This window comes from Procambarus clarkii, chromosome 21, assembly GCF_040958095.1.
Source record: "Procambarus clarkii isolate CNS0578487 chromosome 21, FALCON_Pclarkii_2.0, whole genome shotgun sequence".
In the NCBI taxonomy this organism is placed as follows: domain Eukaryota; kingdom Metazoa; phylum Arthropoda; class Malacostraca; order Decapoda; family Cambaridae; genus Procambarus; species Procambarus clarkii.
Window position 1 is genome coordinate 36,173,134 of NC_091170.1, and position 15,598 is coordinate 36,188,731.

A 15,598-nucleotide genomic window follows, 5' to 3' on the forward strand; every position below is an offset into this window, starting at 1 on the left:
AAAAGGTAACAAGGAAGGGGAAATGGTCACTGCCATGGAGGTCATCAAGAACCCGCAACGTGAAATCCAAGTAAAGAGATGGCAAGCAAAGAGAAAAATCAAGACAGGAAAGGGTGAGTCCAAGAGTCCAAATGAGTGGGCTCACCAGAATTCAGAAGATACAAGGAAGAAGAGAGGATGAACGGTTCGAGAAGGCGACCCCGGGTGTTTGTCAGAACATCACCCCAGAAGGTATGTCAACAATTGAAATTACCCAGCAGCAGCACAGGTTCTGGCAAGGAGTCCAGTAGGTGTTTAAGATTGGGAAGAGGAAACAGGACATTTGGGGGGTGATAAAGGGAACAAACCGTGTACCATTTACGCACAGACATGTGCAGTAGAAACATTGGAGAAGCGACGGAGAAATTAGGGGGATGAGGGGAACATCAGAACGAATCAAGAGAGCAGAAGAGTTAAAAGCCCTGGGGGGGGGGGGGGGGGGGAGAGAGAGAAATGAATAGCCACGAAAGGGACCAGGACAAGCACCAAGCATCGGCTCCTGGAGACAGACACAAAGGGGGGAAAACTGTGAAATCAGAATTTGGAGTTCATGGAAATTGGCGTCATATCCACGAATATTCTATTGAAGAATAGACATCGATAAAAAGATAAAGGACAGCAACAGAAAAATGAAGCAACAAAGGTTAAAAAGGAACACTGCACGTTAAAGAAGCTCAGGGTCAGGATCAGGGTCAGCAAAGTCAGGCATGGGTAAAATGAGGAAGGATCGAGGGAAGGGAGCGGGAGGGCAGACCAGAGGCGGACGAGCAGGGTCTGGAGGAGGAGACAACCGAGAGGGGCGGTCAAGGACAGCAGGAGGAGGAGGGGCAAAAACCAGGGAGCGCACTTCAGCAAGGGCAGCAACCGAGAGGGAAGCGGGGCCCAAAAAAACCTCCATAGCAGGATCAGGAGACTCGACCACCGAAACGGGAGGGGGATGGAGCGATAGTCAAAGGTGGGGGAGGAAGAAAGAGAAGCCTTCTTACCCACCAGGGAGGAGGAAGGAGATGAGCCAGGCTTTCGCTTCTGACTCAAAGAGACAGGTGTTCCAGCAGCAACGTACTGGGCAACAGACTCGAGCGTCTCAACAGGAGAAGAAGAATGAGAGCGAACAACACGATCGCCGGGAGAGTGATGGACATCAGCCCGTACAGACAGATGGCATGGAGAGCTAAGAGACGGAGGAGAATGGGAAGGAAGATCAGAGGGAGATGAGAAAGAAGACACAGGAGACATGACAGACTGGGTAGAAAGAAGGAAAACCCCAGACAGAGAAGCAGGAGTAGGACCCTTTGGGACAGAACGTAAAGGAACAGGGGAGGAGGTGGTGGGCGTGTCCGGGTCTAAGGCCTGGAAACGGTTGTGGAGGAAGGTAGGAAAGATGAGGAGAGGAAGAACGCAACACACGAGCATAAGACACACCAGCGAAAAGAGGGGAGACGGCGAACTTGGCACTTCACCTCAGGAAAAGACAAACGTTCCCGGTGCTTCAAGTTGAGGACGGCTGTCTCAAATTTGTAATGTACTGTATACACGCGCGGGAGAAGGTAGGGTGGGCCTCACCGCAATTGAAGCAGCGAGTCTGGGGAGAAGTGCACCTTCGTTCCCACACACAGGACAGAGAGGGGCCCCCCTCACGAGTGACCCCTCCAGCGGGCGGTCCGATGGCACACAAGGACCCTACGTGGTGCCCTTCTGCATGTACACCACCCAAAGAGGGGCAGGAGAGGGGGCAAAGGCAACCCTCACCGGTCCCAGGGAGGTGTACGTGAGCCCTTCACCACATCAAAGTGACACCAAGGAAGGATAATGAAAGAAAACTTCCCTAAAGTGTTTGGTGCAGTCTGTGTGTGCCATATCTCACCACATTCATGAGTTGGGTTATACTGTACTAGCCACATACCAGCATCTTCCAACAGGATGGTGCACCTGCTCACCCTGCCAAATCTGTCATCAAATGGCTTAATGACTGCATGGTACCCTTAATAAAAGATTGGCCAGGTAGCATCCTATATCTAAACCCAATTGAGAACATCTGACACATGATTAAGAGGGATCTGGATGACAAAGATGTCAGCTCCATACCTAAGCTCAAGGAGGCCATCAGTCAGTCCTGTGCAAACATCTCACTAGAACACCTACCACGACATCCCCAAGTCATGAAGAAAAGGCCACCCAACCAAGTATTAAAAGGTAATTATAATATACTATTTACCGGGTACTTTAAGTCTCCTTATATCTAGTATTATTTGTTGTGGGGGGAGGAGCAGGGTGCTGTATACTTTTGATGAGTACTGTAAAACTTGTCATATCCAAATGCTTTTAACGCTACCCTAAAAAGTAGTGTTATTTTGATAGTTTACATTATGTATTGAAAGCTGTACAAATTTACTAGACACGAAAATGTCTATTGTACTGTACAATAAAATATAGATGACGACTTCATAATTTACATGTTCAAAAACATATTAATTTAACTTAATTATATTACTTATTAGTTTTCCCAATGAAATAGTATTTTATGGCATCAATCAATTTTATAGTGAAATAATACCGAGTTGCATATTACCTATTCCATTTCCATTCCCAAGTATATACTGTATGCTATAGATAAGGCTACAGTATTTACATATTTTTGTCATCATATGTATTATTATTTACAAATTCCTGAATCCTTATTAAACACTGCATTAATCATTAGTAAACTTAATGAGATGATCATTTAGGATGAAGACACCCAGTAACAATGTGGCGGTGGTGCATTACATGGTGCCTCCCTCTATTTTCTTCTGATCTTCTTCTGATCACTTATGTATTATTTCAAATGTATTTATTCAGATCTTTATTTACCTATTTAAATACATCTTCATATAACTACTGGAAACATTTATTGAATCGTTATAACTAAAAACTGTACTAAATAAGTAGACATCTTCAGCAAATTAAAATGCTTTTTTTTTTGTTACACAGAAATCCCACAAACGTGATACAGTATATATCAATGAGAAAATCAACCGGAGTTCTTAGGTGACTCAAGCCCACGACCAACAGACTGTCAGCCACAACCTTTACCACTGTACCACCCTGAGCCATTAAAAGTTATTCAACCTGGGATTCTACCGAATCGACAGGAAGTCTGGAGACCTTTCATAAAGCCATTCCCAAGTGCCTGGAAGTTATAAGTAAAACTTGGAAAGGCTTCACATGAGGCCTCCAGACTTCCTGTCGAGTCAGTAGAATCCCAGGTTGAATGTGGTAGAGGTTGTGGATGGCAGTCCGTTGGTCACGGGTTTGAATCACCTAAGAGCTCCAGTTGATTTTCTTATACTAAAATCACTTAGATTATTTTGAACTAAGTTTCATTAAGCTTACTTAAACTGTCAGAAACATAACTTAATTATTCTGTTGCTATATTAAACTGTCATATGTAATGAGCTACAGGAAGGAAGGGAAGGTGAGATAAGTAACGGAGCAGAGATAGAATAAGAAACTGGCAGACAGTGGAAGGATGGGGGTGAAGATTTAGTGAAGGATGGAGAGAGGGAATTTAGAATGGGAGAGAATGAGATGGGGTGAACTGTGAGGATAGAGGGAAGGGGGGAAGGGAGAAAAATGGCCAGAGCAGGGAGGGTGTGAGAGGGAGGGAAAGAGGGCTTTAGTGAGAGGGAGGGAGGGACGGAGAGAAAGAGGACTTTAGTGAGAGGGAGGGAGGGAGGCAGGGAGGGAAAGAGGACTTTAGTGAGAGGGAGGGAGGGAAAGAGGGCTTTAGTGAGAGGGAGGGAGGGAGGAAGGGAAAGAGGGCTTTAGTGAGAGGGGGAGAGAGAAAGTTAGTGCGATAGATGTGGCTCCTACAGCTAATACTGTATAACCCTACTTACTATTTCAGTTATATAACCTTAATACTGCCACCACTAATTTCATTAATTAGTTTTTATATTAATTTCCAGATTCAGAGAAACATGAGTGAGAAAGGAAAGAGAGATCTTGATATCATACTGCCTGTGTCCACGGTACAGGAACACTTTGGGACAAAGATGTGACCCTCTTAGCTCAAATAACTCCTAACCACTTAGTTAACTAAGCAGAGGGAGAATGAATGGAATAGTAAGCTCTGGACACTTAAATAATCATTAACTACCTTGACTCACTTGGGGAGGGGTAACTGACAATTAATGCCACTAGTCAATGGGACAAGGGACTTGCTTAAACTTCTGAAGCGTAGTCCACATGTACGTTTGGCAGGCATGAGTATTATTGTCCTACTCCAAAGGAGTCGAAGTTTAAACACAACAGTTTATTGAATTACTTAAAACACCACAGCCTAACTATTTTTCCCTACCTGAGACAAGAGAATTGATTATGTAAGTGACAGGAACAAGAGATCCATACTTATTCCACAGCTAACTCCACTCTGCCTGCCTCATGCTCCGATGTTCAACCCTCGTGGGCATGTGCAACACACACTAAGTCCTACTCCAATCCTCAATGGTGAGGTCCCGTGGTATCCTTTGATCCTGACATTATCTCATGAAAATTAGTAAAGCCACAACGTATCTGAAAATGTAGTTATCTACGGACCCGATCTGGCCGTTGCTGTTAGCACTCATCGGAGGTGTGATTTCTCATTACCGTACCTACCAATAGACTGGGTGTCACCGCATCCAAACCCTGTTCTAGTTAGAATGATCTTCTGTTATCCTGTTCTCTTGTTACATCATTGGACAGGATAACACATTAATCCTGGGTTTCACTAATGAAACACCAGCTTCAGCATGCTTGTTTCGGTCAAATAAAAGCGGTCATTATATCAAACAGGAAAATTAATAAAATTTCCCCATACATATACTGAATAACTTTGCATATGAAACATTTGTGTATGACAGGTTATACTGAATAAAATATCAAATATTATTTATCTTGAAATAATAAAGTTATTATATTATAATAGTTATATTTATAATACAAGTTATTATAAATATGTTAAGTACAGTATTAAACAGTGCTTTGGACTGCAATAATTATAAGTACTGTACCAGGAATACAAACTAAAAATGTATCTGCTGTATTACAGAATGCATTGGGTGGCTGGAAGCTAGGTATGTTGTGGATTTTTTGCATTATCAACTCCATTTAAATATAGAACAGAGGAGAGATTTCATACTTAAAATATTGTAAATATCTTCGATGATATCTCACAGCATTTACCGATGCCAAAGTTGTGCATTAGACATATATTCAATGTTTTCCATGGAGAAATAATTATCAATAAGAGGAATCTTTGAATATACATGTATTGTACTCACAAAAGTTATAAAAGCTATATAAAATATTATAATATTGTAATGATTTATAAAGAAATGATTATTAAAAAAGTAAAAATATTTTACTGTATATAGTCAACAAAATTCTTGTTAACTCTGGTACAGTGATTAGCTAGCCAGCACAAGGGCAATTCACCATGGCAAAATCTTTATCTGGAATATTTATGTATATGTGAATTAAAAGATTCTACAAATTCTACTTGACATGTAGTGGGTACATTATATACTTTGTAATACATTTAAAAAATCAGTCCAAGGGTAACCAGGTTTAAAAATAATGCCTGCAAGGAACAAAGATACTAGTACTATACATATATAATTGGGCACAATGTACACATAATTTAAGAAAAAATATACTGTATAATTTTAAAATTAGATTGTAATCCAATTCTTTTAAGTAATCAATATACTATAACGTATACATAATATCCACCTAATTGCAATATATCATACATACTATTCCAAGAAGGGTGACAAAAATTCAACAACCTAAATTGGAAATAGCTAAATACAAATGCAACCAAGTAGGTGGTAGTTGAGTGATTAACATGAAATATCTTGCAAATTAACATGATCTGTTAAATTCCCAAGAAAGAGAAAATGTCAGCAGTGTCAAACACACATTTATCATGGTTAAATCTATATATATCAATGGATGGTTCATAACCAGCCATATTTGTGCAAATCGATAAAGAAAAATTGTAATTACAATATATTCTAAGCATATTGTTTAACAGTGAAGTGATATCTTCCTGTGTAAAGAGTTTGCTTATTCAATGACATGAAATGACACTGAACATTTCTAGGCATGACAATAAAGGTGACACATGATGCCTTGACTTTGCCAAAACTGGTTATAAAATAAGCAACAACCCTCTATTCACTTCAGTGGAATAAGTGTTCAAGACTCTCCAGCTACTAAGATACTAATACAGGTATGCCATATTCGTTAGATAAATTTTGAAAAATCTAATTCATGGTGTAGGCAACATACTTGAGCAAATATATTAATTCTTATTAGATATTAATTATCATCATTTTATATTGTCTGGTAACTGTGACTTCATAATGTATTATGTTGGACTGAAGTTTTTTTTTTTCCACCAACGTGGAAGTTGAGTATGTAGTAAGTTGTGTGCTCACGTGCAAGGGTTCATCACAAAAATGTACAATGTATATGACAAATATCCATTTCGAAAATTAAAGTCACTGCTTCCAAGGATGCATTGTTAAATACAGTACGTACTGTACATGCAAAAGCACTCTTAACGATCCATTTAACTTATGGTTATTCATTATTATACAACACACTATTGTTTATGATGTATTGTTTTCTTTGATTCATGCACACATACAGTACTGTACATACATACTCACAATCTACTCAAGTCTAAACAAAATTTAGAATAAAAATAAAATCACAGCATGGCAAACCTTTAAATTAAACATCTTTTTGACACACCATATTATCATCATTAGTGAAAATGATTTCATCTTTAACATTAACATTCACTTGCAAAAATTTAGAAGAATCTGTAACTTCTTCCATAACTTTGTTATTTTCCAATGTATAATTTTGTCTAATTGTAAATATGGCTTGATCTGGTTGAGTACTATCTGGTGGGCTAAAAATCATATTTACTGTTGGAGATATGGCTATACTTTGGCTGCCAATTCCTTCTTGAGTTGATTTTACTGGCGCTTCCACTGATGCAGTGTGATGTTTCATGTGGTCTTTATATATGTGCCTTTGACTGAAGTTCTGATTGCATACTTCACACACATATGGTCTCTCTCCTGTATGGACCCTTATATGTCTACGAAGATCTGAGTTTTGGGCAAACCTCTTACCACATTCATCACATGCAACTGGCTTCTCACCCGTGTGAACCATTAAATGTTTCTTCAGTTTCCCACTCTCTATAAAGCATGCACTACAAATTACACAAGCAAACGGTCTATCTCCTGTGTGAAGCCTGGTGTGCCTCTTTAAGTCACTTTTTTTAAGAAATCCCTTACCACATACAGTGCAGATACAATTTTTTATTCCAAAATGTGTTTTTGTGTGATTCTTCAGATCACTTTTCTTTATAAAGCTTTTATCACATTCCTTACATTCAAATGGTCTTTCCCCTGTATGATGTCTCATGTGGACAGTCAGTTTCACTTTTTCTATGAAACCTACTCCACATATTTCACAGACAAAGGGTCGTTCTCCAGTATGAATCATTGTGTGCCTTTTCAGATCACTATTCTTGTTAAAAGTCTTTCCACAAACTAAGCATTCGTATGGCTTCTCAGTTGTTTGAGGCTGTTCTTGGTATTCAGGTGGCTCCATGGTGTATTATGTCTGCGAGAAATACCCAGGAGATGTTCTATGGTGTTTCCTGTAAGCATAATCTAGAAATAATTTGCAAACAAAGTGACAGTAAATAAACACAGAAATATTTGCTAATAAAATATTTGTGCTATTACAGTACTATATCTGTAAAGTTATGAATATTTAGGTACAGTAATTAAATTATAATAAAGTATTGTACTGTAATTATGGCAACATACTTATACAATATAGAAAACATGTGTATACATATGAGTATGTTTTAATGCCTTAGTAGAGCTGAATATATGATCTTTCACATTTATTAAAACTATGTTTAATTAATGACTGATAAAGAGGAATCACACTGCTTGATCATTGTCTCAATTTTGCTAGGTTCTTCCCAGTTCAACAGTACTAGCACATTTTAAACCTCATGTCACACAATAAAAAGGTTTACACATACACACTGTACAACACTATTTTCAAAACAATTTAGATATAATTAAAAGGCTAGAATAAAGCAACTGTGATAAGAACCTGACAACAGTGAACTGTAAATATACATAAAAAAAATCAGGATCTCTAATTACGGGCAAAATTTCGAAACATTTTAAAGCAAACATTAATCTTTCATGTGTACTTCTGTTTAAAAGGTTAGGATATTAAGTTTATCACTAAGCACTCTTGGATATTTTGTTCAAAAGTAATAATCAGTGCTGACTGGGGAGGTAAAAGCATTGACAAGAGTTGAAAACGTGACACTAGCATTCACAAAAGATGGAAGGCACACTTCAACCCTTAAGCATAATTATTTTCTTTTGAATAGCTCACAAATCCCATTTGCAATAATCTATGTAATTTTTTTTAGGCTTGCAGTGTTTGCTATATACAAAATACAAAGTAAAATTCACTACTGTATTTTTGAAAAAAATTATCGTAAGAGATACCAGTGCACCAGCTGGCAATAGCAGTGACTGCCTTTCCAGTGTGTTTTGCTGAGCACTGCAGTTACAGTATTTTTATAGATTTATTATAAATTGCTTTATAATTTACACAAGTATAATATACAGTATTATTTTAGACAGAACCTTCTTGTACTAACTCTTATAAAATGATAGCAAAAATTATGTTCTCATTCTAAAATATTTTGTTTTAGTTTGTTATATTTGTTAAATATTTGTTAAAAGTTTGTTTCGAGCGATGTTTACTGTAATCAAAATCCACTACTGTATTATACAGTAATTAAACTAAAATACGGATTACAGTAATTATCTTTATAAATTTTTATGGTACTGTACTTTATTAAATTATATTATTTGTGGGTAAAATGTAAGACGACATACAGTATACCTGAATATGGTATTTATTTTCTTGCTTAGGCTTGAATGCAAGTGAATGAAGGTCACGAGGAATGACTAACAAATCAACTTGGATCTCAGGAGGTCACAAATCAATTGTAGACCTACATGTCTGGCAACCAAAGAGTTAAACAAGCTTTAAGTTGGAAGTTAAGAAAACTTATCAATGCATGAAATTTTTCCAAAAAGAAATGTGAAAGAAAAATTTGTGTTCACCAAAGCAAACCACTAAGCTTGTATGGTAAATCCAGTCAATAAAAGGTGGCCACACACAGTCAGAAGACTACACCACCTTCCTCCCTCAGCATTACTCCTCCCACCACAGAGCACAGCACTAAATATCACCACAATCTTGCTATTATCAGAATCCTGGTCATTTTAATCACTGTCAGGGGTCTCCTTTAATACAGTGCAACCTCGAGTGATGAGCAGCACCAGTTACGAGCATTTCGAGTAACAAGCAAGCCACTCGCAGAAAACATGTCTCGACTGACAAGCTTTCCCTCAATTAACGAGCATTCCCAGCTGGTTCTCGGACAACTCCGACAACAGTTTTGTTGTTGTTCCACAAGACGAGTTTTCCACATGGCAAGCTTGGTGCCGGAATGGATTAAACTCGTTAATCGAGGCGCCACTGTACTATCATCGCTAAATAATAGCAAGTACATATATATTGACATTTTTAGGTGATGCTGTGGTCACAAGCTGAACAGCAGTGCTATGTGGTCACAAGCTGAACAGCAGTGCTATGTGCTCATGCTGCTTCCGCCATCCTTGGTGGCTCACTCAGAACCGAGGCTCTCGCACCCGGAAATGTTACCTTGATTTTTTTCAAGAACGCGTTTGTTTGCTATCGGCCTTGGCTGGACTATTGCTGCCCCTATCCCTTGCGGGGTATTTAAAATCGTGCACTAGACCCTCAATCGTATATGTATGTATTGCGAGGTTTCGGGAAAGTTACTCCTATCGTATATGTATGTATTGAGCAGTTTAAGTGTTAACTGGTTCACGAACTTGTACTGGTCCTTGACCGGATGGGAATGAGCTTGACACTTTCACACTCTTCGAACGCCCCTGGAGTCTACAATTTTTCTTTTGAGTCCGAGCAGTGGACACGAGCAGCATCCAACATTTTAAAAATGTTTGTTAAAAATTTTAATTTTATCCGATCAATCTGGGAGTGATTTTAAAATGAGCGTCTTTAGATTGCACACAATTTGATACCAAAATGAAAGATGTAACATGAAAATTGACGTCAGAACACTGGAAAGATTATAAATACTTTTTGGTGCAAATTTTAAAATATCTTAAAATTCTATTTATTGTGCTATTATTATGGGACTAGTTTAAAAATGCACGCCTTTAGATTGCGAACAATTTGATACCAAAATGAAAGACGTAACACAAAAATTGATGCTATCAAACTGAACGAGTATAATCAAGAAGTTTCCTGTAAACCAATCGACAAACAGCATTGGTTCAAACTGAAGTCAGGCATATGAGTATAAGGGTGCCTGACCACAGCAGTGTGATCATTCTCAACTCATCAAGAAGAACTACCACCACCTCCGATCGTCCTCCACCTAGCCTTGCCAATCACTTGAACCGAATGGTAGAGCGACTGTCTTGCTTCATGCATATCGGCTTTCAATCCCCAACTGTCAAAGTGGTTGGGCACCATTCCTTCCCCCAGTCCCATCCCAAATCCTTATCCTGATCCCTTCCCAGTGCTATATAGTCGTAACAGCCTGGCATTTTCTCCTTATAGTTCCCTTCCCTTCTCTCCATCTAGCCATCCCAGCAGATGGACTTTGTTACAGTCACCAGCCCTCACTATCTCTGCCACTATCAGCACTCAACAGCCTCATCTTAAGCTCACCTTGTGACAATGCTGTCCTTCCATACAACCACTTCTGGAACCATTTACATCAAATATATATGTAGTTGCCACATTGTGTGTATGTATTGTCCAACCAGTCAGGGTACCTAAGAGAGGTTAGACAACTTAAGTTTGTAGTTAAATCATTCGCAGTACAAAAGCAAAGGGTTGTCCTAAATGGAAATGATTCTGACTGGTATAAAAGTGATGAGTGGAGTGCTACAGTACAAGGTTTCATCCTGGGCACAACCCTTTTTGTCAAATACATCAATGACAGATGAGAATATTACAAGCCACATTATCAAATTTGCAGATAGCAATATGATCTATGGTTTAAATAAGAATCTAAAATGATACTGAGGCTTTTTAATATTGAAAATGCAAGACCTTGCATGTTAGGCATAACAATGCACATCATAACCATCAAATCAACATTACCATGTGGCAGACTTATGAAGAAAAGGATAATAATAATTCATAGTTTCAGGGACAAGCAGCCAGTGTGTATTCATAAATGTTAGGCTTATATCAAGATCTCCCTACCCCTCAACACACTGGAAATCAGGATGACGGATATCTCATTGCGACTTAAAATAGTGAACAAGTTGGAGGATATTTCCCAGCCACTTCTTTAAAAAGGTCAAATGGAACATATTCAAGTGGCAACAGCTTCAAGCTCAGCAAGCTACAACGTAGGATAGAAAACAGTAGATGCTTTTTCACCTGCCTGCCAAAGTTGTAAATGCCAAGCCTTTCAATTCAAAATCCAGTTGGAAAAAAATCCTCAGGAACAATGAGAAGAACTTTGACAAGCTGCTGGCTTCCTGTTCCTGTCAAGGCCACTAGAGATAATGGCCACCTAGGTACACTCAGGTTTACCAGACAGCAAACTACACCTTCCCCTAGGGATGCCATATTTATGGCACCATTAAAGTGGTCAGAAAACCATTCACTCAACTATTAGGAATCCATGCCGTTCTCCACTTAGGGGAACATGAGAAAAAAAGTACCATTAATGTTTCCCTTAATTAGTGGTAAAACAGACTACCATGCAGTAAGCACTTTATTGCTTGCTTAATTATCATATACTACTGTATAATACTGTACTGTATTTAGAACATGCATGTCAGACCAATGTGTGAGTTGTTAGAGTAGGGTATGTATTCCAGATGATAATGGTGGTAAAATATGAATACTGTAGGAATGAGTTATTTAATTACAGTCTCCGTGGCGTAGTGCTAAGGCACTCGTCTGGCGTTTCAAGAGCGCTTTGTCCTGGGTTCCTATCCTGGTGCAAATCTTTAACTGTAGCTTCTGTTTCCCCAACAGTAAAATGGGTGCCTGGTTGTTAAACAATTTGGTGGGGTCATATTCCGGGGAACTTAGGATTAAGGACTTGCCCGAAACGCTATGCGTACTAGTGGCTGTACAAAAATGTAAGAACTCTTGTATATATAAAAAATAAAAAAATAAATTGTTGTTATTTTTTAAATTATTTTTCTTAGTTTTAAAATTAGTTATTTTAGTTTAATTCATTATACAACCCATATATACCTGTCCCATAAGGAGCAGTGGAAATGGTATAGAGGCACATATAAATGGGCTGAGGAACTGAATCCCAAATTTCATTTAGCTAGGTATGTTATAGCATTGATGAACTTATCTAACATAAAAAATGTAGGAAGCAAAATTATTTTATAATAATACCTGAATAATCACTCCACATATCTGAAAATTTCTTACACATTATAATACAGTATTTTCTGAACTCTCAGGAATGCTAAATATAATTAAAAAGAACCCCACTTAAATATTATTTGAATAGTGTGTTACATAAGAATGTGAATAAACAGGTGGGACATCATTAACTTTTTATTATAACAAATTCTAAATGTTTTGCCTTGGTAATTCAATTGACTTTGAAGAGGAGAACAGCAGCAAACACAAGCTAGCACACACATATACATAAGGGTTTATGAAGTTAGTAAATGGAATGCACTAGGAAGTGATGTGGTGGAGGCTGACTCCATACACAGTTTCAAATGTAGATATGATAGAGCTCAAGAGGCTCGGGAATCTGTACACCAGTTGATTGACTGTTGAGAGGCGGGACCAAAGAGCCAAAGCTGAACCTCCGCAATCACAACTAGGCAAGTACAACTAAGTGAATACATTAAATCTAATGTGAACAAAGTTATTTGTGTACAAAACTGATGGTAAGTAAAATGCTTGTGTATGAAATGTGACCAGACCCCCATTATGAAGTAGGTAAATTAAATGCTACAAGCACTCGAGATGGCATGACAACACAATCCAGGAGCCACTGTTGCCTAGGAATAGGTTATATCATAAAATTTGTTTTTACAAATAAAGCTTTACTGAAAATTAATATATTCTAATATCCGAGTCCAATTTTGTTGATAACAGCCCATCTGCACATGCCAACTCCATTTAATGTGCAGATTCCAAATTCATGCATATCTTAATGTTGACAGACACAGGTGACAGCACAATAATATCCAGCGACTTGCAGCAAAAATATATCTTGAGAAAAATATTGTACTGCACCATAAAAAACAAACTATACAAATAATAACAATAATAATATGTACAAGTACTGTTGACTATGTGAGGTACTAGAGTAGCTTACATAAGGTAAGGCCATACTCCCGTGTTAGTGGTGTTCTTGATGATGACTCCAGACGACCACCACACTAGACGTGTCCGCCCTCACACGGGTGGCACGGTCGCCTCTGACCAAGAATGTGTGTAAAAAATGGTCATTATGACCCTTAGTAACAGTTATGAAAGCCTCCGGCCCGTCCCAACTTACTTAAGACTGCCACCTTTTATTATCCTACAGTGACCGCAAAAGCTGTCAGGTGTCAATAAAATATATGTTTTATCCCGTGTGAGAAAGATAAATACAAATGTCTTACTGGTGTAATAAGAGGTGTAGAGAGAAGAAAGAGCGGACTCCGGCAGAGATGAACAGCGACACTGCGCAAGAAGTCTCCCGGACCTCCCACTAGGCGGCGCCGCCAACCACACCGCCTCCCGCCTCTACCATCAACTCCACTACATTATTATCCCAACTACTCCAGCTCTCCAAATTATTGTCAGAATTAAATTTTTAAACAATGAGGTTCCCTGGATGGTGGTTTGGTTACAAATGACGTAATATAGTGTTGACACGCCAAGAGGCTTTCTAACCCGGCTCCTTTGCTCGTGAACGACCAACAGCTGCTGGCATATGGCTACCGCATTAGTCGTACTCACCTAATTGTGCAGGCAATGAGTCACAATAACGTGGCTGAAGTATGTTGACCAGACCACACACTAGAAGTTGAAGGGACGACGACGTTTCGGTCCGTCCTGGACCATTCTCAAGTCGACTTGAGAATGGTCCAGGACGGATCGAAACGTCGTCGTCCCTTCGACTTCTAGTGTGTGGTCTGGTCAACTCACCTATTTGTGTTAGCAGGGGTTGAGTTTCTATTTTTTTTTGAGGGGAGGGGGGCTAATATGGGTGCTCAGTTCCCACCTGCCCCCCCCCCCTTCCTTTGTGCAGGTATCACCCGTGTCAAATAATGCTTTTTATCTACCCTATCGATTCCCCCGATTATTTTGTATGTGGTAATCGTGTCCTAAAGTGGTAATCAAGAATCCTAAGGGAGGGAATCATTCACCATTTTTCAGTGAACAATCTTGTGAAATCGACACATGGGTTTGTTAAAAGTAGAGCCTGCCGTACTAACCTACTCACATTCAACAAGTTCAACTTCAAGTAAGTTTATTGAGAAAAAGGAAGTTCATCTCAAAAGTATAGAGTAGCTTAGGCTATTTCTACCCTCGTCTTCACACTGCTACCCGTTGAGGGTATGGACACAATGCAACCCAAACGTCTAAAGGTTAGAGCTACCCCCTTGACGGTCATGCTTTCGGGAGAAGCAATATTCTTAAAGTCCTGAAGGACGTTATCGGCATCACACCCACTGACATTAGCCAGGAAGGTTATCATTTCGTGCGCTTCTTGTCATGTGAGGAAGTGCTAGAAAAATTCTTGGCCAATGATGCCATACTTCGCAAGGAGCACCTCCTACATCCTCACTTCCCACGTCAGTTCTTAGCCGGAAGAACTGTTTTTACCAGCAGGATCAGCCAGTGGATCGCTGACCGACCGCAACATAATATTATGGACAATATCGAGGACGAAAATCTGAACCTGGGTGTATTCAACCTAGAGTTCTGCAGCACCGACAAATCATCAATGAAGATTGCTTTCACCACCATAGCTGAAGTCACCCAGGCTGCCACACAAGATTTCTACTGCTTCGGCTTACAATTACAACCCCACCAAGTAAAAAAGGAACGATACCATGAGATCCAGCAGTGCTTCAAGTGCTACGAGCTCTCCCACTCCACCAACAAGTGTCAGCACCCCGTCCAGAAGTGCAGCCTGTGCGCACTGGACCATCACTACTCCATATGTAAGGCAACAACCCATCGCTGATTGCTCTGTGATGGCAATCACTCCGCAATTTCCTACCGCTGCCCCCGCAAACAGGAAAGCATCAAGGCCCAGGTTGAAGCAAAGAGAAACAACCCTTCTACCTCCGCGACCAGTGTGTTCAATCTACCACCTCAACTCCCACCAACCGACCAAAAGGCTTTCCGGTCT

At 39.4% G+C, this 15,598-nt stretch overlaps 1 protein-coding gene across 5 annotated transcripts; it reads right to left on the minus strand.

Annotated features, from left to right (window-relative positions):
• Nucleotides 1-5,311: 5,311 nt before the first annotated feature.
• LOC123760605 (oocyte zinc finger protein XlCOF6.1) lies at nt 5,312-14,085 on the minus strand. Of its 5 annotated transcripts, none has more exons than XM_045746310.2 (3): nt 13,857-14,085; nt 10,918-11,024; nt 5,312-7,747 (listed from the first exon to the last, which is right to left on the minus strand). In XM_045746310.2, exon 3 carries the CDS (start codon nt 7,696-7,698, stop codon nt 6,802-6,804), a length of 897 nt encoding a protein of 298 aa, XP_045602266.1. In that variant the 5' UTR covers nt 7,699-7,747; nt 10,918-11,024; nt 13,857-14,085; the 3' UTR covers nt 5,312-6,801. The 5 variants fall into 5 exon arrangements, with proteins under 5 accessions (XP_045602266.1, XP_045602267.1, XP_045602265.1 ...); XM_045746311.2 differs by lacking the exon at nt 13,857-14,085 and adding an exon at nt 13,568-13,722; XM_045746309.2 differs by lacking the exon at nt 10,918-11,024.
• Between the last annotated feature and the right edge of the window lie 1,513 nt (nt 14,086-15,598).

Bases quoted from the DNA above. Each gene is read 5' to 3' on its own strand.
- LOC123760605 (XM_045746309.2), bottom strand. From the start codon at position 7,698: ATGGAGCCACCTGAATACCAAGAACAGCCTCAAACAACTGAGAAGCCA.